The sequence below is a fragment of the Microtus pennsylvanicus genome, chromosome 9 (assembly GCF_037038515.1).
Source record: "Microtus pennsylvanicus isolate mMicPen1 chromosome 9, mMicPen1.hap1, whole genome shotgun sequence".
NCBI classification, from domain to species: domain Eukaryota; kingdom Metazoa; phylum Chordata; class Mammalia; order Rodentia; family Cricetidae; genus Microtus; species Microtus pennsylvanicus.
The window spans coordinates 43,786,551-43,813,507 of NC_134587.1; the positions used below are offsets into that span (position 1 = coordinate 43,786,551).

Below are 26,957 nucleotides of genomic sequence, written 5' to 3' on the forward strand. Positions count from 1 at the left end.
CCTCCTGCCTCTGCCTCCCGAGTGCTGGGATTAAAGGCGTGCGCCACCACCGCCCGGCTGGCCTCGAATTTACGTAGGTCCACCTGTCTCTGTCTCCCTGCTGGGATTAAAGGCGTGCACCCTCACCGCGCGGCTTCTCTATTTCTTTGTCATTCACCATCAGGCAAAAGGCGAGGACAACCTGACTCCCCACCCGGAGATTACACTTCGTGGCCAATCCTCTCATTTAGTCAGGCGCTATTCTCCAAGGTGTACACTGGAGCTCACAGGCGAGCCAGGCACGTCTCAAACTACACATCCCAGAACCCTCCCAGGACAACGTCATCAGAAAGTGCCGCGCGCCGCTCAGGCTGCAGGTTCCCGAAAGCCGGCTGTGGCGGCTGCAACATGGCGGACGTGCTGAGCGTTGGGGTGAACCTGGAGGCGTTTTCACAAGCCATCAATGCCATCCAGGCGCTACGCTCCAGCGTGAGTAGGGTGTTCGACTGCCTTAAGGATGGCATGCGCAACAAGGAGACGCTGGAGGGCCGCGAGAAGGCCTTCATCGCGCACTTCCAGGACAACTTGCATTCGGTCAACCGGGACCTCAAGTAGGTACTGGCTGAAGGAATCCGGGTCGAGGACCCTCCTGGCACCTATCCCGCCGGGATCCCACTTCAGCCTTTCCAGACACGGGCTGCTCTTCCTTGTCGTGTTTCCACTGTCTATTTCGCTTGTCCCCAGGTCCCTACCAGCCTCTCAGGGACTCCTTGTCCCTCGTCCCGTTACCTAGTATTCGTTCTGTTGGCCATTTGGTTCTGGTTGTCTTCTGCGGTCCTCGGTCTCCTTTGTGGCGGTCGCATTCTGACGAGGAAACTTGCTCTTTGCAGGAACGTCCACTTCACTGATCTTACCAGTTTTCTTACCTGTAGGTCCCTGGGCACCATCACATCTGGCCCGTTAACGCTGTTGCTGGCTCAGTTTAGTACCGGTCGGTCCGACGAGCCCCAATTCCCATCCTCACCGCCGGAATTCATCGGTTCCACCTCACCACACTCTCGAACACTACCCCCTGTTACCTTTTTGCCTCTTTCCATTTCTCCTCAGCACTTCACCTTCATTCCTTTTGTTCAGCTCCTTCTTAATGGAGACCTAATCTCACATCCGTCAACTAGGCAAATTCCTCATGCCTATCCTATTTTTAAGGAGGAAGGATTTATCTAGGTTCACAGTTTCAGAGGACTCAGCCCACTGCAGTGGAAAAGGCATAGGAGCATCTTAGCCCCTAATACTTCTTAATTTGTGGTCTTGGGGATTGATTACATATTTACTTTTGTTCTTATAAGACCCCTTTTACTTCATTAGTGTGTTAAGAATTAACTGATCCGGGTGGTGGTGGCACACGCCTTTAAACCCCCGCACTCAGAGGCAGAGGCAGGCAGATCTCTGTGAGTTTGAGGCCAGCCTGGTCTACAGAAACAGTTCCAAGGCAGCCAGGGCTGCACGGAGAAAATGAACTGAGAGGACATTTGTCAGATACCTGGTCCATAGTAGCCCCACCCCCACCCGACAGGATCTCTTTGTATATCCTTTGCTATCACATCCTCAAACTGGATCGTAGACCAGAACTCACAGAGATCCACCCGCCTCTGCCCCCTGAGTGCTGGGATTAAAGGTGTGTGCAACCACGCCCAGCTTAGTAGGTATTTCTTGTTTGCCTGAACTTGTATTCTTTTCTTGTCTTAGAAGGTTAGAATTTAAAGACTTCGACCTTCTATTTCTGAAATTGGCCTTAACAGGAGCAGCATTTGGTGAGCTAATCACTTAGAGTCTCTGGACAGATTGGGATTCCTTTCTCCCATCCCATGTTTCTCCACAGCGCCTGGTTCTTGCACATGACAGGCAAGTTCTTCACTACTCAGCTAAGCCCCAGGACTCCCCACACCCCCCAGTTTGGTCTGGCAGGATGGAGGAGGAAGTGGTAATCCCTATAACCCATATCCCTTAGATTGCACTTGTACACATTGTTGGTTGCAGTGTCAGCAACAGGTAATTCCTGCCCTGCTTGAGGGTGACACCCCACCCCCATCACCATCACACACACTTCCATTTCACTTTCCCCCTCTGGCTTTCTCGTGGGGGATTTCTGGTGGGTGGCTTTCTAGTGGCTTTTCACTGTAGAAACATTGGCGATGTTGACAAGAAGATGGTGGCTGATTGGTCTAGATTGGTTGCGGCATGGGAGTGGTTGACAGAGGCTTGTTGGCAGCTGGGCCACGTCCTCAGAATCCACTCATGGAGTGTTTGGTTTCCCTGTTAGCCCACTTTCCCAGGCTTCTCCCTAGTTCCCCTGCTAGACTGAGTGCGTTTGTTTGACACAGCCCCTCGATGGTGTCTTTTCATTCCCTTTGTTTATTTTATCTCTTCTTTGTTTTGCTAAAGCTTTGCCATCTGTGAAGCTTCCTGCACAAATCTATCCCAATGTGAAATGATAAATAATCATGATTTATTCAGGTACTTGCTGCTCTGCCAAATGGAGTGATCAGCACGTGGGTCTGGAAATCCTGAATGAGAGGTAGTTTTATGTCATAGTGCAAGGTCCCAAACCGTCTGCTCTCCTCTCTAGATGGATCTGAGTTGTTAAACCCTGACTTCTGGGAAACCTTCCGTTTCTCTGTCCCTTTAGATTTGTTTCTTTTTGGAATGGCATGAGACACCTACATTTTGTTTTGTTTTGTTTGTCTCACTGTGTAGCCCTGATTGGTCTGGAACTTGCTATGTAAACCAGGCTGGTCTCAAATTATCATGAATCCATCTGCCTCTGCCTCCCTAGTGCTGGGATTAAAGGGCTGGGCCTCCGTGACTGGTTTCCACTATATGTTTGAAATGACAGTTCTCAGGCATTCTCTTGTTAGTCCCTAGTCTTTTTCTAAAGCTCTTAAGAGACGTGTGGTGGCACCAGCCTTGAACAGTGTGCTCGACTCTGATGGAGTGAAGTAGACTCGGGTTTATGTTGTGTCTCTTTTTACTTTTAGTGAACTGGAACGTCTGAGCAATCTGGTAGGCAAGCCATCCGAGAACCACCCTCTTCACAACAGCGGCTTGTTAAGCCTGGATCCTGTGCAGGACAAAACTCCACTCTACAGCCAACTTCTGCAAGCCTACAAATGGTCCAACAAGGTAAGGGGGCCGTAGACGGAGCCAAGAGAGCGAAGCCCAGTGTTTCTCCCAGAAATGCCAAGCTTGAAAGCAAGTTCTCTTTGGCATCTCGGAATCTGCATGAGCTATAGAGTTGGAATTTTAGGGTTTTCTATAAGTGCTGTTTCATCCCTTTGAAGCCTTTGGAGTTGATAATGATGTTCCTGTAGTTACATTTGGAAAGGGTTCCTAGATCAGAGGTACTTAGCCTGGAGATTGGTGTGGAGAGCAGATTATGGAACCCTGGATGGTCCATGTAGTGTGGTGTGCTATGGTGTGTTACATACAGTGTGTTGTGTTGGTACAGAGGTGTGCTGTGGTGTGTGCCTGAGGAAGGTGCATCTGTCCTAGCTTTCCTCAGTTTATCAGGAGGCCTTGACTGTTAGAAGTTGAAAGACTGGCGATGGGAGGGCTTAGCTGCCCACATTTGTGCAGCTTCGCATTGTCTTTTCTGTCACGGTGGAAGACTGTCCGGAGAGTGCTGTTGGTTAAAGGATGCTCCACTGTCTCCTACACACATCTGAACGTGTGCTACAGTGTGACTGTTGTCATGTGGTTGAGTGGGCAGGCCCATGGTGTGGCTCTCCAGAAAGCCAGAAGAGGAGAACTCAACATTTGTCTAGAATAACAGGAACCACTGGGCTTCCAAACCCTAAGCAGTTTGCTGGCCTGTGAGTTTCTTTTGTGTGTCTGCTGTGTGTGGTGTGTTTTCCTGCTGACAAGAAACTGGCGCATACTTGAGGGACAAGTTTGGCGACCTGTTGATTGTGAATGGTTATACTCCTCCAGGTCCACCCTTAGCCCTTCCTCTCCTGTGCGCTCCCTGTGTCTGGGAGACAGATGAGCCTTGATAGTCTTTCTGCTGTGTCATTTTTTTTTTCCTTAGAATTTCTCTGGTGGGCTTATTTTAGTGTTTTCTTTGGAGTGAGCTGGAGATTCAGGAAGATGATTCTCTCTGGGGACTGAAAGAATTTTGACTCTGAATATATTGATTTGGCTTTTAAGACCTTTCCCCCAAATTCTGTGGTGCCAGGTGTAGAGTCGGAGACCCTGGAGTCGGAGGAAACTTCGGCACATCAAAAATGATCAGTAAAATAAACGGTCAGGGAACTAACTCCGTTTCGAAGCTGAGCTCTTGAAGGTTAACGTGTGCATGGCTGTGCCACTTAGGTGCTGCTTAGGGCTTGCTGGCTTTTGTTGCTCTGAGACTCTCCTAGTGGAGGAAGGATTGTCTAACAGCTGCAGAGTTCTGCATCCTTATGCCCAGAGAGCTCCCAGTGACTGCTCAGTCCTGTGCGGTGGGTGCTTTGGAGAGGGTTAACTGGATCAGTGAGCGGGAGTCTCAGCTTGGCTCATTGCGGTGGTTTTCCTTGGTGTTGGAGAGGGCCATTTCCTAAAAGAAGAGTGTGCTAGTCTGTTCTCATTATTGTAAGGAAGTACCTGAGGTAGAGTAACTTTATAGAGGAGAGACAGTTATTTACGCCTTGGTTTTAGAGATGCCAGGTCAGGTGCTGCCTTGGCTTGATTCTGAAGAGGATTTCATGGCAGAGAGTATCATAACAGTAGGTGAACATGTAGGAAGGACAGAGCTCATTGCCAGACAGGAGGTCAGAGAGGCTGCTGTCCCTGGTTGACCTAGGGATAAGGACCTCTTAATAGGTTCCACCTCTTGGTTTTTCCATGCAGGGTCTCTTTGTAATTTTGGAGCCTGTTTTGGAACTAGCTCTGTAGACCAGACTGGCTTTGAACTCACAGAGATCCATCTGCCTCTGAATGCTGGGATTAAAGGTGTGTGCCACCACTGCCCGGCAGGTTCCAGCTCTTAACAGATCCTCACTATGCTGAGGACAATCCCTCTCACCTGTGAAGCTTGGTGGGGAGGTGACAGCCCTCACTTAAACATACCCACCCAGAGCAGAAGGCACCAGGCAGAAACAGTGGCAGTTGCTGGGGCCAGAGCCCCTTGCTTTCTAGTCTGCCCTGTGGAAGCTTTCTGGTTTTCCTGGGGGGTGTGCCTGGTGAGTGGGTGGAAGCCGGTCAGCAGCTGCATGGCTGGACTCGACTCCTAGAAAATCCAGTGTTTGGATGAGGAAGTCCTATTGCTGTGTTACATGGGTGGAGAGCCCGAGCAATGAGAGCTTTTTAGTGGGATCCTTTGGGCTGGGTGACAGAGATGCCTAGTCTTTCATTGAAGTGATGGCAACTTATGTTTGAACAATGCTACTTTCATAACTTAAGGAATCAGATTGGCTGTGAAAACAAGTCCTGGCCCTTGCCTTTGTCCTAAGGAGGGGAAAAATTTTATTAAGGAAATAAATATGTGTGTTTGGAATCTTTGCCTCAAGATGCTACAGGTTAAAATCTTATGGAAGCTTATCATAGATTAAATCCTATAGTCGCTGTTGGAGAGCTTTGAAGGCTTTAGGCATGGACCTGACGCGCAGTGATGTGGTGATAGGCTTATAAAGCCACAGTGTCCTCACTGGTCCCTGTGTCACCAGCAGAAGAGTTCAACTTCCTGTGTTAGAGCCAGGCAGATTGAAGCCCTGGGAACCGGCCTTGTCATAGCGCCCAGCTGGACTACAGTTTGAGTTTGGTTGTTGTTTGTTTGTTTTCCCCTGAAACTTGATGGTTAAGTTTTCAACTTAGGAAACATTTCTCCCCTTTGGCCACATCTTAGAAATTCATGTGATATTTTACTCATACTTCTTTTTTAATCCATTTAGTGTGCGTGCATTTCCATGGCTTATCAAAAGGCAGGGAATACATTGTATGTGGGTCTTCAGACTTTCTTCCAGGGCAGACATTACTAATCAGCTGTTGCATTCTTTGCTGCTCAAGCTGTTTGTGGATTGGCTCTGAACTGTATGAATGCTCTGTGGCTAGGCTGCAGGAGACTTGACTTCGGTAGCAGGACATGACTCAGGGAAAGATTTAGGATTATGGGAGCCATAAAACCAGAAAGGGATGAAGAAAGCCAGGGTGAGGGTACCTTATGTATAGTTTTCCAAGAAACTAAAGAAATAGCCTTAGGAAAGAAACCAGTATTCTCATTTTCAGCTGTTGACATGCAAGAGGCCAATCATTAATTATGTGTTTTTCTTGCTTCTGTAAATGAGAAGAGATTTTTAATTGCTAAGCCTTCACCATTCATCATTTTATCCAAGGAATTTAAAGCAGTGTGTGCAGTAATGTGTGAAGAGAGGTGGGTATCTTGCCCATGTCAGCTTTCTGTGCTGTGCTGAGAATGGAAGGGCATGGGAAAAGGCTTGGACACCACCCATTAAATGGTGGGCTTCCTGTGCTGGTGGCCATAGAAAGGTCTCATGCATGTCAATCACTACTCATTTTCTTTGGAGGAATTTTCCTAATTTTTGTAAAGTCAGTTGGAATATTAATTACATGGTAGTTGGCATAATTGTTAGAATAACACATTCAAAGATTAATCTAATTTACGGAAATGGTGTCAAATCGCTGTGAGCAGCACTTTCCCCATGCTGATTCGAGGAAAGAGCTGAGCTTCTGACTCCGATGCACCTATAGGTAATTGTTCAGCAGAAGGGTGACAAGCTCTCTCCACTTGGGCAGAAAATAATTGGCATCAGCACTGTCCCTGCTGTAGTCAGTGTAGACTTTGTCACTTGTCATGCTCAGACATGAGAGACTGAACTTGTCCTGAAGGTCCCTTTCTGAGGATTCCAGCCTCCTGTCACCAGCCTTTTAATTTCAGGCATTGATGATTTTCACTTGTTTGTGGCAGAGGCTGCTTTGTGTAAAACCCTCTGTGGTCCCAGCAGGAGTTTGATCCCAGCAACTCCTGTGGCTGAAGTTAGAAGGTCCACAGATGCTTAAGTCCCTCACATAAAATGATGCCGTATTTGCATTTAACTGTGTACATTGCCTTTTCTTTCTTTTCTTTCTGTGCTTTTGGAGATGGGTTCTTGCTGTGTTGCTGAGGCATCTGCCAAGTGATCCTTCTCCCTCAGCCTCCTGAGTAGCTGGAATGTAAGCATGCACTACCATGCCCACCTTCTCCCGTGTGCGTCACATGGTCACTGGGTGACATGATACCCAGTACCATGCGGTTACTGTGTGGATGGCTGCTGCACGGTCTTTCCCAGACAGTAATGACAAGGAATAGCCTGTAGACGTTAAGTATAAGAGCAGTATTTTCCACTAGGAGTTGGTTGAGCCTGCAGATTCACCAACAAGAACTAGGGGAGGGCTCACAGCATCGGCATAGACGAACCCACCATGATTTTGCTTTTCCTTGGTGATACTGGGAGTAGCAAAGACTCCAACTACTTGAGTTGGGAAAGACCAACAGAGCAAGATGCTGTTGCTGCCTCTCTCTCTCCTTCCCTCTTCATTCTACTTTTCTAACATCTTTAATGTTTGTTTGTTTATTTTTGGTTTTCTTGGTGTAATAGTCCTGGCTGTCCTGGAACTCACTTTGAACACTAATCTGGCCTCGAACTCAGAGATCCTCTGCCTTCCCAATGCTGGAATTAAAGGTATTTTACTGCCACATCTGATTCAATGCTCTATTTATTTATTTGTTTGTTTGTTCGCTTTTTGTTTTTTGAGACAGGGTTTCTCTGTGTCTCCCTGGCTGTAGAACTCACTCTGTAGACCAAGCTGGCCTCAAACTCAGAGATCCGCCTACCTCTGCCTCCCAAGAGCTGGGATTAAAGGTGTGTGCCACCACCGTGTGGCCTAATGTTTTATTTTTAAAAGAAGTGTTTTAGGCTTGCTGCAGTGGTGCACACCTTTAATCCCAGCATTGAGGGGCAGATGCAGTTTAGGTCAGGAAAGGCTTTATTCTGCTTAAATCTCTACTCACCTGTCCCTGAGGAGAGTTGAGGCAGGAACTTGAAGGCCGACCTGCTTACTATTCCACGCAGCAATTTCTCTGACCAAGGAACTCACCTCGTAGCCAACAAAGTACAGCAGGAACCATGGAGGATGTTGGTTCCTGGCTGACTCCCATCCTAGCTTGTACTCAGCTAGCTTCCTTATATAATTCAGGATCACCTAGCTAGGGCTTGTGCTACCACAGTGGATGGGGCCTTCTTATGTGGGGGTCCCTGCAAGCATCAGTGCTAGCAGGGAAATGAACAATGAGAGGCAAGAAGGGAAACTTGGCTCAGCCTGGCTTAGTTGGTACTAGTTCAAACTTCTAGAGAGTCTGACATGGTACAATTTTGGAAAAAAGGCTTCCTGGTATAATATAATCCCTTATGCACGAGGAGGCATAATTACATTGAAATTCAAAGTACATGTGACTATGAAGATGGGTTCTATAGCTTAAGGGCCTAGGATCTGTATGGCCTCTATAGCATAGAGGTCAGCAGGCTATAAAGGACCTGTGATAGCTCCCCTAAGGATGAGTTCTGTTGACTGATAAAGCTAAAAATAAAGGTCTAAGGAGGGAGGAGCTGGCATAAACATTCTGAGGCTTTGTGTCTGGTCTGGTGCTACAGATAGCAAAGATCATGTGGTCATTAACAATATCCACCCACTCCCAACCTTCTGTGTGGAAAATGGGTATTCATTTTTTCCTTTGGGGAAGACAACCCTATGTGATTAATATTCCTGGTTTCCATAGCTATCTGTGGGTGCAAGGACCTTTGTGCTCTCAATACTCCTACAATCAAGACTGTCCCCTTCAGACCTTCCTATAGACCAGTCTGATCTGGACAAGTCCTCAGTTGAGACTCAACACTCCTACATCAGTTAACATTCAAGACTGTCCCCTTCAGACCTTCCTATAGACCAGTCTGATCTGGACAAGTCCTCAGTTGAGACTCAACACTCCTACATCAGTTAACATTCAAGACTGTCCCCTTCAGACCTTCCTATAGACCAGTCTGATCTGGACAAGTCCTCAGTTGAGACTCAACACTCCTACATCAGTTAACATTCAAGACTGTCCCCTTCAGACCTTCCTATAGACCAGTCTGATCTGGACAAGTCCTCAGTTGAGACTCAACACTCCTACATCAGTTAACATTCAAGACTGTCCCCTTCAGACCTGCCTATAGACCAGTCTGATCTGGACAAGTCCTCAGTTGAGACTCAACACTCCTACATCAGTTAACATTCACGACTGTCCCCTTCAGACCTTCCCATAGACCAGTGTGATCTGGACAAATCCTCAGTTGAGACTCCCCTTTCAGATGACTCTAAGCTATGGAAATTGTTGAGTAACTAGGACACTGGTACAAACAGGTCCTTGTGTTTGCCTGACAGACACTTTACTGACTGAGCCATTTTCCTATCACTACCTATCAATAATTTCTGTTCTAGTGTCTTCCTTGCCAATAGACCAGGCCCCGACTATTTTCTGTGCATATCTGACATGTTTAAGGGCACAAGTTCACACAGGTGATGATGGGATAACAGTTACCTAAATATTTGTTATTATGGTACCTGGTACTATTCAGGGAAAGGTGTTAGGTACCAGTATTACAGGTGCTTTCTCCCAAACCTGGCCTCATGGCACCTACTGTCACATGCCCACCTGCTGGCAGAGTGGAACAACTGGTATTGACTGTCTGGTTAGCCTCGGACCTACACCTCCCTATAGGAGGGGTTTCATGGGAGGCACCACAGACTGCATAGCAACACTACTGAACAGGAAACCGACATCCAAGCACCCTGCTGGCCCTCCACATGTCCTGAGGCTTGGACCTGTGCAGGCCTGGATGCAGGTTTTAGAGTCAGGCTGCCTGGGTTCTGATCCAGCTCTGTGCTCACCCAGTGCCTTGGCTAAGTGGTAAACTTCCTGAGTGGGGGTGTCCTGACTGAAATGAGGCTAGAACTAGGGTTTGTATCATAGTGTTGGTGAAGTAGAGATAATGTCTTTAAAATGCATTGACTGTTGATGCTGGCAGGTAGCTCAGTAGTAGATCGTCCAACTGTTTTAGCATATAAGAGGTCCTGGCTTTCATCTTCAGATGGCAAAATAAAAGCCAAAACTGACCTTAGCTAACTCCCACATAGTAAATGTTGAATGAATGGTGACTGTGCACAGCACATGGTCGTGTGCACATGCATGTGCATCTGGCGTGTACAGTTGTGCAGCTGTGTGCTCACATGTGTGAACTCAGGGCCTGAGCACCTTAGTTCACAGTCCTTTACCTCAGAGTGTGAGACTAACCTTCCTGGTTTTCTCCTTAGCTTTCTAAGTTGGGCATGTTTCAGAGAGATGATTAGGAGGTCTAAGTGATAAGGTAGGGCTGATGGTACTGAATACATAAGCAGCAATGAGGAGAGACTCCCAGGATGCTCTGGCCTCCCTGTCACTGTCATTGTCACCAGATCTCCCACCATTATGTTTGTATTGTCTCCGGAAGGTCATCAAAGTACCTGAGCAAGAGTAGCAACTCATCACACATGAGTGTAAGTTAGTATGAGGGTCAGGTCTTTCCTTGTAAAACCTGGGGTATAGAGTGAGGCATTGGGAGTTTGGTGAAGGGTTGTTAATTGTGAGGCATACTGGTATGGAGAGCTTCCTTAGAAGAAGCCACAGAGAGGGATGAGAAGGCCACAGGGATTTTCTTTCTGAGCCCAGTCGAGCAGACCCCAGTCAGTGTCCAAACCGTAGAAGATTCACCTGGAGGTTCAGAAAGACCTCTTGTCATGGAATTTAGAATTGTGATTGCTCCCATGGTCCTCTGCTTCAGGGGATGCTGTGTGCCTGCCTACTGCTGTAGGAACAGGTTGAACACAAAGACCAATTTGAAAAGAAGAATTTGGATTATTCCCAGTTAGTCACTGGCATTATGATCAAGTGCCCTTCTGGGCAGCTACTGGTTCAGAGTTGTCACCAGAGTAGTCACTGTGGTGACTAGATGGTGAGCAGTCACGTGGCTCCGGTGCCATCTGATGCCAGTGGGCTTCCACAGGCTGACTGAGGGGTTGGGCTGGTTGTGCTTGGAAGGCCCTTTCTGCTCTGACCCTGAAAGGCCCAGTGGCAATATTGATGCCTGCCTGTGTGTAGGGCGGAACGCTTCCTGGGACTGGAGAGGACCTCTCCCCGCTCTTCTCTTCTGAAGCATGGGGAGCTGCCGTCCATGCTCCAAGCAAGTGGCAGAGCAAGGCAGCCTTGAGGGCTCAGTGGAAAATTACCTTGCAAAGCTTCTCCAGAGCCTTGGCTTTTGCAGTGCGCCCGTATAAATGCTAATGAGAGTCAGGTGATGCCCCATGACGGAAATGGTTTCTAGCCCAAGGCTTCAGGCCAGTCCACATCTCAATGTTCTTATTAGTTGTGGTTTGTGAAAATGGTCACCTTATTGTTTCTGTGACCCAGAGCTGGCCTATCCGTGGGCAGCTGCAGCTCTGTAACAGACCTGTGGCTTTCTTTTCTTTACTCCCGCTCCGCACCTTTGTTTCTGCAGTGCTAGGGATGGAACCCGGGGCCTTATGCACACTCTGCAAGCACTCTGCCCTGAGCTGTACTCCCAGCTTTGCTAGCCTTTGCAGGACTGAAGGGGTGTGCGGTTTATATATAGTCCAGAGCCTTTTGTAGATTGTTCCTTCCCTGCACTGTCCATGCCATTTCTCCTCAGCCTCAGTGCAGTGGGTGGGAGGGAAGCATGTCATTGTGTAGACAGGGAATTGGGGTTGTCTCTTGTTCCCCTGTCTCTTCCTGGTAGGCAGGCTGGAGCAGAGCCGTAAGATAGTGCTTCTTCTCATTGCTCCGCTCTTTCTGGGCCATCTCATTAGCGCCGCAGTTCACGTATCACCCCAACCACCACGCCTACCTCTTCCAGCCTAGACTCCCCTGAGATTGTTCCTGTCTATCACAGTGCCCACAAGAAAGACACTTGTCCTTTGCTACTCTGGGACTCACAGACATGCAGTCCAGATGGAAAGTCTTGCTCCACTGCCAGCCCTGCTCCTCATGGTGGGACCTAGCATTATGGACAGGCCCTGCATTAGCGTGAGTGCTGGAACTTTCACAACCACCAACAGCTCTTGTGGCCATCTTGTACCATCCTGTCCACCCTGTCCTCAGGCTGCTGCTAAGGGCCGTGCTCAGCTGCTGTCTCTGGCATCTCTCCTCTCTAGTGAACTTGTGTGCTCCAGATTTCACGGCATGGTATCTGTCACTCTCCAGTGATCCCTGGGGAATGATTCCAGCCCTGTTGTTGGTATGAAAGCATTCTAGCAACAGTGCGCACGAAGCTGAGTGTTACCCAGCCTCAGTTTCTGAGAAATGGTCCTGGCAGTCCTGCCTGTGAGAGTCGCTCTGATGGTGACTTGAGTGTGGCACAGGTGAGTCGGCTTTCGTCTGTGGTCTCCAGGTGTCTCACGTTACTTCCCACTTGCCCTCCTCAGTCCTTTCCATCTCCTCTTCCTGCAGAAACAAAAGGAAATTTCACATACACAGAAATAAGAATTACATAACTCTTGTCATAGCTGCAGCTGACAACTTGACATACCCGGAAGGGAAGAGGGAACTTTAACTGAAGAATTGCCTCCACCAGATTGGCCTGTGGGCATGTCTATGGTACATTTTTTTTGGACTAATAATTGATGTAGGAGGGCCTAGCCTACTGTGGGCAGTGTCATTTCTAGGCAGGTGGGCCTGGTCTATATAAGAAAGATAGTTGAAGCTGGGCATGGTGGCTTATGTCTTTAATCCCAGCACTTGGAAGGCAGAGACAGATGGAGCTCTGAGTTCTAGGTCACCTTGGTCTGCAAAGTGAGTTCAGTGATGGCCACGTCTGCACGGAGAGTACTGTCTCTTTTGAAAAAACAAACAAACGACAGCAACCACAAAGAAAGACAATTGAGGGTGCCAGAGGGAGCATGCCAGGAAGTAGCCTTTCTCTGTGGTTTCTGCTTCTGGTTCCTGCCTTGAGTTCCTGTCCCAGCTTCCCTAGATGAGGGACTTAACCTGTAAGTCAAATTAAACTCCCCCTCCTCCCCGTTGCTTTTACTCGGTGTTTTAGCACAGCAGCAGAAAAGCAAACGAGGACATTTGGTAACCGAGCTTGATAATTCAGAACATTTTACAGTCTTGCTTCATTCATCCTGCCCTGAATGCTTTTCTTTTTGGTGAAGGGGTAGGGCTGGTCAGGTCACACTGTGGGCCTGGGCTGGCCACAGCTTCATAATTCTTCTGCCTTTGTCTTCTGGGTGTTAGCATTACTAGCGTGCACTTGCCCCCTCCCAGCAGGACCGGAGTGCTTTAAAGCAAGACCTAGACACGGTGTCATTTAGTGTGTGCATTCTTCAGTGTTCTGCTCTGGCTTCCCACTCACCGATGCTCTTTTGCGGATTTTATCTTATAGAACGAATTGCAGTCTCCCAAGGGCCTCTGCGCATGCTCTTCCATCTCCCGTCTCCTTTCTTTGTGGAAAAGTCTTGGTCACTTAGGGCTCGTCTTTCTGTTCCTTGTTTTCTGAAAGCCTGTGGTGTATCCAGCTAGGTGTCCCATTGTCACTTTTACCTTGCTATGCCTGCTTAACTGCCTGTCTGCCCCAAGCCTGCTCCTACTTCGGGCAGTTACTGAAGCCTGTAGGGTCTTAGTGTACAGGACACAAGACTGATCTCCAGAGTGGTTCTGATCTTTCTGGTCTTTTATGTTGATTTTCAGTGCCTTATGAGAACTGTGTATGGATGGCATCTCCAACTCAGGGCAGGGCACACAATGGGATTTCAAAGAAGTTATTGCTGTTGACTTGCTTTGTGTCCTCCTCTCTTTTAGATTTTGTCTTTCCCTCGTCTTGGCCTTCTGCAGATTTCCTCGTGCTCATTAGAGGACCGTGGGAGGAGGTGTGGATGTGGAAAAAAGCGCCTTCTCTCTCCACCTCTCTCATGGCCATCCCTGCTCTTGGGGCTCCTCGGGGCTGAGGTCAGGATTTTGCCAGATTGGGAAGATGAAGTGTGCATCTATTTTGCCTCTTGCCTGCTGCACCGTCCTTTGGCTCCGGGACTTGCTCTCGGCCTTTCTCCCGGTGTGGGCGTTCCCTTGCTGCAGTCCCTCATTTGTTTGGGAGATGCAGCTCACTGCAGTTCCTTGGGCTGGGGAGGCTTGTTGCTGGGGTTAGTTCCTCCTGGCCAGGGCCGGCCTGGGCCTCTTCTTGCTGACTTAACAGGGACTGGAGCTCCCCGATCTCTTGGCTCAACTAGCAGGTTCTGGCAAACCAGAACTTGTGCTGTCTCCCCATCCTCAGACTTGGTTGTGTAGCCACAGTTGTTCCAGCCCTGTGAGCTGGAGGTGCTTTCTCAAATGGCCAGCATTATTTGTTGCCCTCTGAGGAAGCTGAAGCCATGACTGTGCTCTGCTGCCTGCCAGCCCCTGCCTGGGGTGCCTGGTGGATTCGTGTGTAACCCTCCTCTGTCCTGTAGAGGCAAGCGGAGATAGTCTCATCTGTCACTGTCCTTTGACCTTTATGTGGCTGCACTGATCACGCTGTATTAAGGCTTGTCCAGTCGTGCCCCCTTTTTTACAGGATTGGAGCTGTGGGTTCCTTTGGATACCTAGTATCTGGTAGACACTTGGTGACCGAGACTCACCCTGCTGTATTTTCAAGAAAACTCAAGGGCTTCCTTTTCAGCTGAGCAGGAGACCCCCAAGGGCTCAGCAATCAGCTAGGCCACCATACCTCTTCCCAGTTAGGATGGTGGGAGCCATGGTCCAGACACATGACAAAGAGAGACTCATCAGTGCCGGTTGTGATCCTTTAACAGGCAGGCCAAGACCCAGCCCAGGTGTGGGTGTGGTCAGAGAGTCCCTTGGCTGTCATGGGCAGAACAGCCCTAGGCCCCTCCTCATTAGAGAGGCAGCTGCTGATACATTAAGTTGGGGGTCTGCGCAAGCAACTGACTTTTGTTCTGGGACTCTCCATGAAGGAGAATTGGATTGCCCAATACCTACAGCTAACCTCCCGACATGAGAGGGAGCACCAGTGAATGACTGCCAGGGAAGTGCCAAAGCCTCTTGTCTTCCTTTTCAACAAGAATCACAGTATTCTGAGCAGACGAGCCGCCGGTTGCTCCTCTCCCATACACACCCACCTGTGTGTTCTAGGTTAGAGAGTGACATTGCGTCATTTGCTGTTTCCAGTCAGTAGGCTTCTCAGACATTGGTCATCTGTCAGTGTTGCCCCCCCCCTCCTGCCACCTGGAGTGTTCTGAGCTCAACTCCCCAGTGCCTGTGTATTGTTAGAATCAGTGTGGTGAGAGTGTGCAGGTTTGCCTGTGCTCGAACAGCTGTGTGAGAAAGAGCCCTCACTTGTTGTAAGGTACTAAGTCATAATCGGTTCCTAACTGAGGGCAGAACACTCTTTGCTAGGACATACCCGACCTGCCCGCTGCAGATGAACTGGGCACTACTGTTGAGGCACTTGCTGTGCGGGCATTGCTCTGGACATGGTGAATGAGGGCGATACGTATCCCCACCTGGGGCTGAGCACTCTTAACGAAGAAGAGTTTTAATTATGACTCTGGCCTCACTGCTGGTCTCTCTCCACATCTTTTCTTTAGCCAGGAGCTTTAAATGGCTCAGCATACTGTTCCCGATTGTCACAGAGAGACGTAACTCACAGAGGATAGCTGAACATTGTTGGAACACAAAGGCACATTTGTCTTGCTGTCTGGGTATCTTATATTATCTTGTTCGTATAGTTGGCTGCATTTTAATTCTGCCCCTGAATAATATAGATGCAGCTCTCTAGTGCTGTCTTGTACACTGACTTTTGGTCTTTAGCATATGACTAGTTAGCTCTTAGCCTGTTCCAGCCCAAAGCTGCGCTTGTTTTAAGGGGTTCTCATTGATTTCAAGAGAGCACTAAATGTACGTCTTTTGTGTCCAGAGGGAGAAAGTCACATGGACAACTTTAGGATGCTGTTACAGTTGCTTTTCTCACTGTGACGAAACACCTAACAAAGCCAACTCAAGGGTGAGTTTATTTGCCCACACAGTTGGGGTGTAGTCCACCGTGGTGGAGAAGGCTGCAGCAGTGGCCAGGTAGATGCTCACATTGTACCTACAGTCAGGAAGCAGGGAGAGAGGAGTGCGATGCTCCGCACGTCTCCATTCTGTTCAGTCAGGACCCCAGCCTGCAGAGTGTCCCCACAGACACGAGGTGATTCACACCTGGTCAGGTTGACAGATAAACCGTCACACATACTAAGTTTCTTGCACAACCAGCTTTAAACCTGGCCGAGTTGGTCTAACTTCCCCCAACTTCATGGCATGGGCTGGTGACACCATAGCAAACAGTGTTACATACTTCTCATGTCTGCAGGAGAGGCCCTCCAAGGCCTATTGGAACTGAGTCGTAGAGTTGAATGTCTGTGCTACCCTAAGGAAGTGCTTGCCATGCCTGTGACTACCTTTCCTGTACTTGGAGATGGTGTGACCATAGTGTGGAATTCTGGTTCCTTAGTCAATTTATTGGTGGGAGATTCATTCTTTGTAGAAGATCTTAGGAACTTCAGCTCGGGCGCCCCCCCCCCCCCCCATTAATCTAAGAGCTTTTGCCTTTTTACCTAAAGCCTTTACAGCTTTTTGGCGTGTCCACGGCAGCCACTGAGGTGCTCCCGGGCAGGTAGCGCATACAGTGCGGACACTGGGTCAAAGGATGGTTTCCATCCTGAGGGGAGTGGCCAAGGTTTTACCACAGTTCTCTGTTACGTTTCAGTGGCTGTAACGAAACACTATGATTTGTTGTGTGATGTTTTATACTCTTGCTTTTTGAGGGGCCGACCACCCAGATCCCAAATAAATTACCACAAAGGCTTATTCTTAGTTTTGAATGCCTGGCCTTAGCTTGGTTTTTTGTTTTTTGTTTGTTTGTTTGTTTGTTTGTTTTTTCGAGACAGGGTTTCTCTGTGGTTTTTGGAGCCTGTCCTGGAACTAGCTCTTGTAGACCAGGCTGGTCTCGAACTCACAGAGATCTGCCTGCCTCTGCCTCCCGAGTGCTGGGATTAAAGGCGCTTGCCAACTTTTCTTAAATTATCCTGACTACCTTCTGCCTCTGGGCTTTTATCTTTCTCTATTTTTTATATTTCTTTACTTCTTTCTCCGTGGCTTACTCTGTAGCTGGGTGACTGGCCCCTGATGTCTTCCTGTCCTTCTTCTGTTGCTCCTCCTCTTCCTCCTTTCTCCTGTGTGTATAGCCAGCCCGGCCTATCCTTGCTCCTGCCTTGCTATTGGCCATTCAGCTCTTTATTAGGACCATTAGGTGTTTTAGACAGGCAAAGTAACACAGCTTCACAGAGTTAAACAAATGCAGTGTAAAAAAAAAAAATCACACACCTGAAAATAATATTCCCAACAATGACCTAGGCAACTTCTGAATGAAAGCATTTAATTGAGCTTATGGTTTTAGAGGGGTAAAGTCAGTGATGGCAGAGTGAAGGCACAGAGGCAGAAATAGTTGAGAGCTCACATCTTGATCTGTACGCAGGAAGTAGAGAGAACACGCTGGGAATGGCGTTAGTCTTTTGAAACCTCAATTCCTGTACCCAGTGACACTGCCTCCAACAAGGCTACACCTCCTAATCCTCCCCAAACAGTTTCACTTACTGGGGACCAAACATTCAAACATGAGCTTATGGGGCATTCTCATTTATACCACCACAACCATTTTACTGAGAATAGCATGTAACTTAAAGCTTATAACTTACTTATTTCTAGAATTTTCTATGTAACATTTCCAGACTGCGACTGCTGATTGTGGATAACTGAGACTATGGGGAGCCGAGCTGTAGTTGTGGGGATGAGTCTTTTCATCTGAGTCAGTTCAGACCTCCTTCAGATGCTGAGTCCTGAAGATTCATTTTGCTCATGTGTACATTGGCCTTCCATCCCTACTTCAACACCCCACCTGGGGTCTCCATTACTGATATAGCACCCATCTGGTGCTCCATCCAGTCATCCAGCCATGGGAGGTTTGCTTGTCTCACCATTTGTGTGTGGTGTGGTGTGTTTGTGTATGTGTGTATGCGCACGCACATTCTTGTATCTATACACACATGCCTCTGTGTGGAGGCCAAGGGACAATCTCGAAAGTAGTTTCTCAGGCACTATCCACTTTTTTTAGTTAGGTTTTCCCACAGGTGGGCTGGTAAGCCCCAGGGATCTTCTCCGGAGCTGGGATCACAAGTGCATGCCTCTGTGCCTGGCTTTTAAAATGTGGATTCTAGGGACGAAGCAGGTTCTCATGCTGCTAGGCAAGCACTTTACTGACTGAGCCATCGCCTCTGCCCTTCCTTCCTATTTAAAATCACATTTTATAATTCAGCCTGCTTCCCTGAATTGAATGTATCCATTCAAGCCAGTGTGTCGTTCACAGCTTCTGTGATGTGCTGGGGCCACCTGAGCATCCAGAGAAACTATATTCTCATTCTCCAGTGAAGAGGAAGCAAGTAGGCCAAGGATTTTGTGTGAAGAGGGAGAAGTGCGTTTTCCTGTTTAAACTACTGGGGTAGTTTCACTGTCTTTACACAGTCTAAAGAGACTTCTTTTCTAGGAAGGAATGCACCTAGCACCGGACAGGCATGTCATAGTCACTCAGTAGGTCTTTCACTGCCCTGAGCTGTCTTCCCTGTGCCATATCCCTTAGGTGACCCCGAGGCTCAGATGGGTGTCTGTGATCAGTTGCTGTGATGACATGACCAAGGCAGTTTACAGAAAGGAAGGATTTATGTGGGACTTCCAGAGGGTTATGGTCCAGGATGGTGGCTTGAAGTCATGGCGGCAGGCAACTGGAGCAGCAGCTGAGAGCTTGCATCTAGGATTGCAAACAGGAATCAGAGAGGGCTAATTTGGAATGGCTCAAGTCTTTTGGAACTCTAAAGCCTGCCCCATTGCTTACTTCTAGCAAGGCCACAGCCACCACAGGTGACCAAGTATTAAAATGCCTGAGACTATGGGGGGCATCTCATTTAAATGACCATAGTGGGATAACAAAATTAAAAACAACAACAACAAAAGCAATCTAAAGAGCCAGCAGTGGGTTGTGGAGACTAACCACTCTCTGCCCTTCCTCAAACGGAGCAGCTGGGTTGGCTCTAATCATCTGGGTGCACTCAGACATTGAGACTGTAATGTGTTTTCCCATCTCAGACAGGTAACCACATCATCCTGCTGGCAGTTCACAGGAATCCTTGACCGAAACACTGTACTCAGGGATCTCTGCAGATGAAGCCAGGATGTAGTAATTTCCTAGCTAGATGTCTGGTGTGCCTTTCCTGTTATGTCCTCTCCAAGTCAAGAAGCATCGTTCCCAGTCACTCAGCTGTAGTGTCTGGGTACAGTGTCAAAGCCTTGGGGATGTCGCTGGGGAGCAGAAGCTTCTCTGGTAAATCTCCCCTTCCATTTGGTCTTAGAGGAACAGTGACAGCACCTGAAGTTTGGTGGCTGGCAGGAAGCGTCTGCTGCTGTGAGTGAGCCTTCGCCTCTTGCCGGCAATCTGTACCAGAGTGTCTGCCCCATACAGCCCCAGAGTGCCTTCAGAACACAAGTCTGGTCATACAGTGGACTCCATCTCTCCCTTTCATGTGACTCATGGTCCCTGTTTTGTGTGTTTGTTTAGAGTCATACACTGGGAAAGTTCTGACCCCAAGCTGGGATGATACCCCTCTGTGAGCTCTGCCATCTGCTGTCCCCATGATAGTGTCATTATGAACTGACTCAGCTGAACTCTAGGTACTGGACCAGGACCGGGGACCATGTCTGCCTGTTCATACTTATATTCCAGTATCCACCAAGGCTCATCAGAAGAAAATAAACCGACAGGAACACCTTGAGCTAGGAAAGTACGTTATCATGCCCACCTTCTTGAGAGACAGAGATGGGGAGCAGAGGTGTGCCCCACTTGTTGGTGGTTTGGGTTCTCTGACATGCTGCAGGAGACCTGTCTTTGGTTTATTCATTCTACTCAGGGTCAGGCTTCCTGAAGGATAATGTACATTAAAGTTTTTTTTTTTTTTTTTAAAAAAAAACCAGTTTGGGGATATAAACAGAAGGCAAACTGTCTTGATTATTTTGAGGCAGAAGGAAAGGGGCTGGATAGGATAAAGTGAAAGTTAGAGAAACACCTCATAGCCCTGTGCAGCTGTGAAGCATGGACCTGGTTACCACCTTTTCAGATTGAGAGGGGTGGTGTTCTAGATGGGGCTACAGCATTGACCCTGGGGCCCTGCTACCTGGGATCACGGTCTTCTTCACTGGACTGTGACCTTGGATGTGACCCCTGTAGACAGTCTACACTCAGGGTTGTTTTGAGCCCAGAGCTTAGGATAAGTAGCTGATGTGCCAGGACCTGTGAACACATCTTTTTTTTGTTTTGTTTTTTGTTTTTTCTCGAGACAGGGTTCCTCTGTAGCTTTGGTGCCTGTCCTGGAACTAGCTCTTGTAGACCAGGCTGGCCTCGAACTCACAGAGCTTCACCTGCCTCTGCCTCCCGAGTGCTGGGATTAAAGGCATGTGCCACCACCACCGCCTGGCTCCCTGTGAGCACATCTTACAGTGATTAACATGGTATGTTCTATTTATTAGGCTGTTTGAATCACAACAGTATAACTTAAAACTATGGCTGATCAGGCCAGGGACAGCTTAGTCAGTGAAAGGCTTGCTTTACAGGCTTGAGAACCTGAATCTGACTCCCCCAGAACCCTCGTAGAAAAAGCCAAGTGTGGTGGTGCATACATGGAATCTCAGTGATAGGGAGGCAGAAATAGGAGGATTCCCCAAGGCTTGCTGGTCTACTTGGTGAGTCCCAGGTTAGTGAGAGATCCCATCTCAAAAACCAAAGTGAAGGGTACCTGAGGAATGACATCCAGAGTTGTCTCTGTCTTCCATAGGTGTATGTACACACACACACACACACACACACACACACACACACACACACACACACACACACACTGTGACAAATCAACTTAATTTAACAATTAAATTGTTATTAGCCTACGTATGAACAGAAAAATCTTCCACCCCAAATCTGTAGGTGTAGGCATGGTTCCTGTTCCATCAGTGCATCCCTTCTGGTTCTGACGGGGCTGGCTAAGCAGGGACAACACGAGTGTCCTGCAGTAAGATGACCTAGTCTTTTTGGCCCTGACTTCCTCTGTCTATTAGAAAACCCATTTCCAAAGTTGAAGCTCATCCTGTGTCCTTCAAGGCTTTACCCAGGCTTTGCACCCACCATTTGCTTTTCTCCTAGATGCACCTTATTGCCACAGGAAGGGTCTGGTGTTGGTCATTAGCTGATGAAGGTGACCACAGTATCAACAGCTGTCAGGAGAGGGGACACTTCAGGACACTTTTCTCTGCAAACATAGAGGGAATGTTTCAAAATCCTGAAAATGGACTCTCGAGCAACACGTGAATGGCAGAGCTGTGACACTCGGGGCTGAGGGTGGGGCACTGAGTGAAGGTGCTGTAGAAGCCAGAAAGAATGTCCTGAAGGTTCCATAGAAGCATGGCCACTGCTTTGGGGGTGGACCAACACCTGGCAGTGTGCAGTGACTTCCCGCAGGTGTTCTTCTGGCTGGTGTCAGAGAAAGCCTTTTTGTTGTTGTTGGTTTTTGAGACAGGGTTTCTCTCTGTAGCTGTGGAGCCTGTCCAGGAACTCTGTCGACCAGGCTGGCCTCGAACTCACAGAGATCCATCTGCCTCTGCCTCCTGAGTGCTGGTATTAAAAGTGTGTGCCACTACTGCCCAGCCAGAGAAAGCCTTTCTGAGCTAACATGTCCAAGGTGGTTCTGGAAGGACCATCTGTGTTTTGTGGGTGCAGGCTGCAGGCACCTGCACTTTATTGCCAATGCGAATGTCCTTGTAATGCCACAAGATCACTTGCAGTCTTGCCTCATGGCAGAGGCCTGACTCCTTGTGCCAGGTACACATTTAAAGTAATCAAGACTTGTCAAAAAAAGTGGAAATCATTTTAACTGCTTTTGTTAGTGTTTTTACACCTTGGAAGCATGTCCTTTCCATATCCTCAGGCAGCCTGGCAAGGAGATCAAGTTCAACTCATGACCCTGGGCAAGCTGTGTGGTTTCTCACATCTTTAAGTAGGGGCATAATGGTTTTTGTGGTGTTGGGGTCTTGTGGTGATTCCAGGAGCTAACACTGGTAAAGAATGTGCATGTTAGCTCTTAGTGTGTGGTGATGAGATGTGTTCCTGAATGCCCATGCAGAGAACGTTGACCTGAGCCACTGTTCTCCTGCAGGAGTGAGGAGGTAGGGTGTGGGAAGTCATGTCTTCCAGCAGCACCGAAAAGCAGACAGGGTTCTCAGGCTATGTCGGGCAAGGCACATTAATGGCTGCTTTCCCGAGGATTTATTTCCATCCGTCATGTGCAAATGGCTGTGGGTGTGCAGGCTGTAATGGATCTTGTGTTTAAGGCTTCCATTGTCATGGCTCAGCAGAGCCTTCCCTGGCCCCGCCCCTCAGATTGCCTCCCAGCTTCCGGAGCTACTGCACCTCTTCAGCCCATCACCTGTCAGCTTTGATTTGGTGACCGAGACACAGCTTGGAGCCATTGGCAGATTGGCCTTAGGAGAAGCTAGGCACTGGAGCTTGCCAGCACAATTTGTACTTTGATTAATTTATTTAATCTATCTTGTATCAACCTGCAAGGATAATTATGCACAAATTACTGTTTAAACTGGAAGCTGGTCTCCCCTCCCGAGCCCCATGCTGGTCCACAGCTCTTCACCAAAGTCTTTGCAAGAGTGTTTCTTATTCTCTTGCCCTCCCTGAGATAGCAGGCTCTCCAAACTGAATACCCGAGTTTGAGTTAAAAGCTCCTGAGAACGGCAAAGCCCTGGTTTGGATTCTGATCCCGCATGTCACATCTCATGGGCAGAGAACTGGTCCTTTTATCTTTGCCTGTGAGTTCAATTCTTTTCTCTCAGCAGTGTGGTTTTGTGGCTGGCTGCTGCTGCTTCATTCTTTGAGTCAAGTGGGATTTTCAGAATGGGGCTAGAGCAGGTTTCTATGTTCTTTGTGAGCATGGGGAGGGGTTGTGAGGGGGGGCACACTCACAAAGTTGGCTCTGTTTTATTGACTGTTCCTGCTGCCGATTGTAAGGCTTGCCAATCTTTGTGCCTCTGTGAAACTACTGGAGAAAGCAATCCACTGTCAGATAATTCTCAGAGCCCACGACGGCGGGAGACATTTCGATGTCAGGTTTTAGGATAAGTGAATTATGACTTAGTGATGGTGGGGTTGGCTGTGTAATCTTAGCTTTGCCTGTAGTTTCACTGAAGCTATGAAGATGTGGGCTTTTTTGCTGTTGTTCTTCAGTGACCTTCACTTGAACTCCCAGATTACAGACTAAGAGACCAGTGAGCCTTGCTTCTAAGTGAAGTAGGAAGAGGGAGACCAAGCCCACATTGCCTGAGAAGACGGAGGAGATGGACAGTTCCTGTTGCCGTTTCCATGCCTGGCTTTGAAATGGACACATTCAGCTTTTTCCCTTGGCTTAATAGAAGGTTTTTCCTTTTAGCATTTCTGTACAAAATTCCTGATATTAAAAAAGATTGTTGGGACTTGAGAGATGGCTTAGCAATCGAGAACACTGCTTTGATCCAGAAGACCCAGGTTCAGCTTCTAGCACTCCTATCAAGAGTCACACATCCACACGAAGAAAGCTTGTCGTTGCTGCTGTTTTTCTCCTGAGGGTGCATTCTACTGTGCTCATTACATCCACCTTGAGCACAGTCTTCATTGCTGTCATCAAGTAGGAGCTGAGAAAAGGAAGAAGGTGACAATTTGAGTCTCTGAGGAAAGAGATTTGGGAAGTCTGTTGACTTGGGACCACCTGCTGGAAAAGCCCAGGTCCTGGCTTAATTTGCAGGTCACTTGCTGATTTGGTATCTAGGAAACGAAATCCAGCCTTCTCGTTGGTTTATATTTATCCAAGCCTAAATAAGGCTGAATGAGGACCCGTCTAAGTTACTCCTGGTTATTTTAGGCAGGAGGAAGCTGGCTACAGGTGTAAGAGAATGCTCGAACACCACACACAATGTGGGTGTGGTCCCTCCTGGAGATGTACCAGCATTTTCACACCTAGCTTGTGGTGACTCAATGTGCAAGTTTCAGGGAAGCAATTGCTTACAGTAAGGTGACTTTCCCACTCTAGTATCAAAACCTTTGCTCCCTAGGGACTCATGAATCAAGAATCAAGTCCTTTGAGCATGGCAGTTCCTGTTGGGTTGCCAGATGAGGATGCAGAGAGGAAGGCGAAAAAGCCTTCTTTTCCAAGCAGCACTATGACAGAGGTCTGGACCGTGCACACCTGCCCTCCCCTGTCCCAGACAGGCACCAGCCCTCTACTCCTGCTTGACTGGGCTGGCTGAGGATTATGTCAGGTGTGCAGTCTGAGGCTCACTTTACATGCATCGAAGTCCTTTAGTAAAGGGCGCATTTATTGGGCATTTGTGGAACTGAAGGGCAGCCCCTGTAGGACTCCTTTTAATGACAACTCCTGAATGAGTCTTGACTCTCCTGGACCTCATGGTCCCTTTTCCCTGCTTCATTGTGTCTCTGTTGGGTTTTCCAACTATAGTGGTGGAACAAGGTGGCCCTGCACTTCTGAGATCACACCTCCTCAGCTTAGTTAAGCACTGTGGGCCCAGGGAAGGATCTTTGGATTCTAGTTTTAAAGAGAGGATTAGTGGTCATCTGACCAGTGTTCTCATTTCTTGTTGGAATGGCATATTGACTTGTAACGTAATTATTAGCCAGGTGTCACCTTTTTGTTTGAGAGCCCTAATCTTCCATTTTCCTGTTAGGACAGCACCGCCTGGGGATCTCTGCAGCTATAGAAAGACTTATCTTCACGTCCTACATGAGCACTGTCTGTTAGAGACTGAATAACGAGGTGTGAGAAATGCCGGCACTCATCCTCCCTAATGAGGTTACCTTATCACAGGCATGAAATAAACAGTATGCCCTCGTTATTGTGGTGGGAATGAGAGGAAATGTTGTCAGTTAAAGCTGAAGGACAGTGCAGATTGGGAGCACAGTGCAGACATGATGATCAAGCACTCGAACTCAGTTTCTAGGCTCAGACTGGTTTTGCCGTTCCCTTTCTGGGTGTCCTGGTCCACGTGACTTCTTCTCTTTATGCTTTCTTGTCTAAAAAAATGGGCTACCACCTCACTGCTTCACGGAATCGTTGGAGGGCACTTGGAACATAGTAAGGGCTCAGTAAACAGCTGCTATTCTCGGCACCATCATTCAGCATGAGTGGGCTGTGCTGGGGTTTGACTAACAGGAGGTTTTGCATCGCCTGCAGATTTAATGGCCTTGGCTGCTCAGTTGGCTCCAGCAAGGGGATGGTAGTGGGGCGTCTCTTCTGTGCTGATATTAGTCCAAATGGCGTTCCCCTTCCTAATGCTCTGTCTTGGAAGCGGCTTATCAGTGCTTTAGTGAGTCTGAGGCATCTTAATAGCAGATTTTATTTGTGGTTGGCAGTATGAGTTGACCCACATCTAAATCCTTCTTGATCTAATCGTCTCTGCTATCCTGTTTGATCTTGTAAATATTAATTTAGTCTGTTTGTACATGTGGTTTCCAATGGTCCCAAGGTTAATTACTGTATTTTGTTTATAAAGTGCTCACAGGAGGCTGGGCATATTGTGGAGGACTTAGGAAAACTCTATCACCATTTAGGTCTATAGACTGCAGTAAAACCTGATGAGCATCAAAGTGAGAAGAATCCCCAGTTCTTGTAGCTTGGTGAATGAGTCCTGCTGGAGAGATGGCTCAGCGGTTAAGAGCACTGACTGTTCTTCCAGAGGTCCTGAGTTCAGTTCCCAGCAACCACATGGTGGCTCACAACCATCTGTAATGAGATCTGGCGCCCTCTTCTGGCCTGCAGGCATACAGGGAGGCAGACTGTTGTATACATAATAAATAAAATCATTTAAAAAAAAAAAGAAAGGAAACAGTGAAGTTATGTATGGGGCAGGGGACTCTCAGCTAAGCCTGCTTCTCCTGGCTGCTCCCTTTTGTGTGTAACCTATAAGGCTACACTGCAGCCTGTTGTCCTCCCCCCTTCCTCATGTTTGGGCTGTGCAGAATAAGTAGGACCTGCCCGAATTGTCCTACTGGGCATGGCTGGACTCTAGTCTCCTGTTATCCTTTTTCTGGACCATAGTTTGCTTGGTTTTACTGTTACCTTTTGTGCAATCAGGCTCTTGATGTAATTAAAACATTACAGGGACCCGCTTTGCCTCCTCCATTGGGATCTTTTTGGCCTCAGAAGTGTGGCACATGATGGAGACATTTTTCCACAACAGGGAGATTCTCCTCATGGATATAGTCAGTGACCATTATCCCACACAGTGCCGCTTAGCCACATGCATCCTGTGAGCTCTTGAAATGTGGCCATTGCTACCAAGGAGCCAAAATTTCAATTTTAGTTAGATAGCCACCAAATTCGAGAACATAGGTCTGGAGACAGGAAGGACTTCTGGGCCATATAGACAAAACCAACCTCCCTTTCTTTCCTCTTAATTACACATATTCACAAAGTCCCCTTTCCTGTCCCCAGGGCTTGGAATCAAGCCCTGGGTTTCCAGCCATGTAGGTGAGCTCCCTGCAGTGAGCTATGTACCCAGCCTCCACAGCTTGGATGGGAGAAGGGCGAGACAGGCCTTTGGAAAGCATCCGTTGTAATGATGAGATGCAGAAGAAAGCGACCCTCCAATGGAGGCGAACTGCACTCTTTTCTCTCCGGCATGGTTAGGTTTTAGAAAAAAGTATGATGGGCTTCTGTGTTAATCCTTTCAAAAATCC

General features: G+C 48.0%; 1 protein-coding gene across 1 annotated transcript in view; it reads left to right on the top strand.

Moving 5' to 3' along the window:
* Positions 1 to 357: 357 nt before the first annotated feature.
* Positions 358 to 26,957, top strand: part of Med27 (mediator complex subunit 27) — a 184,237-nt gene continuing 157,637 nt past the window's right edge. Inside the window, exons 1-2 of the mRNA XM_075985621.1 lie at positions 358 to 590; positions 3,015 to 3,159. Coding sequence (XP_075841736.1) covers positions 388 to 590; positions 3,015 to 3,159 — 348 coding nt within the window. The 5' untranslated portion in view covers positions 358 to 387. The remainder of the gene's footprint in view (positions 591 to 3,014; positions 3,160 to 26,957) is intronic.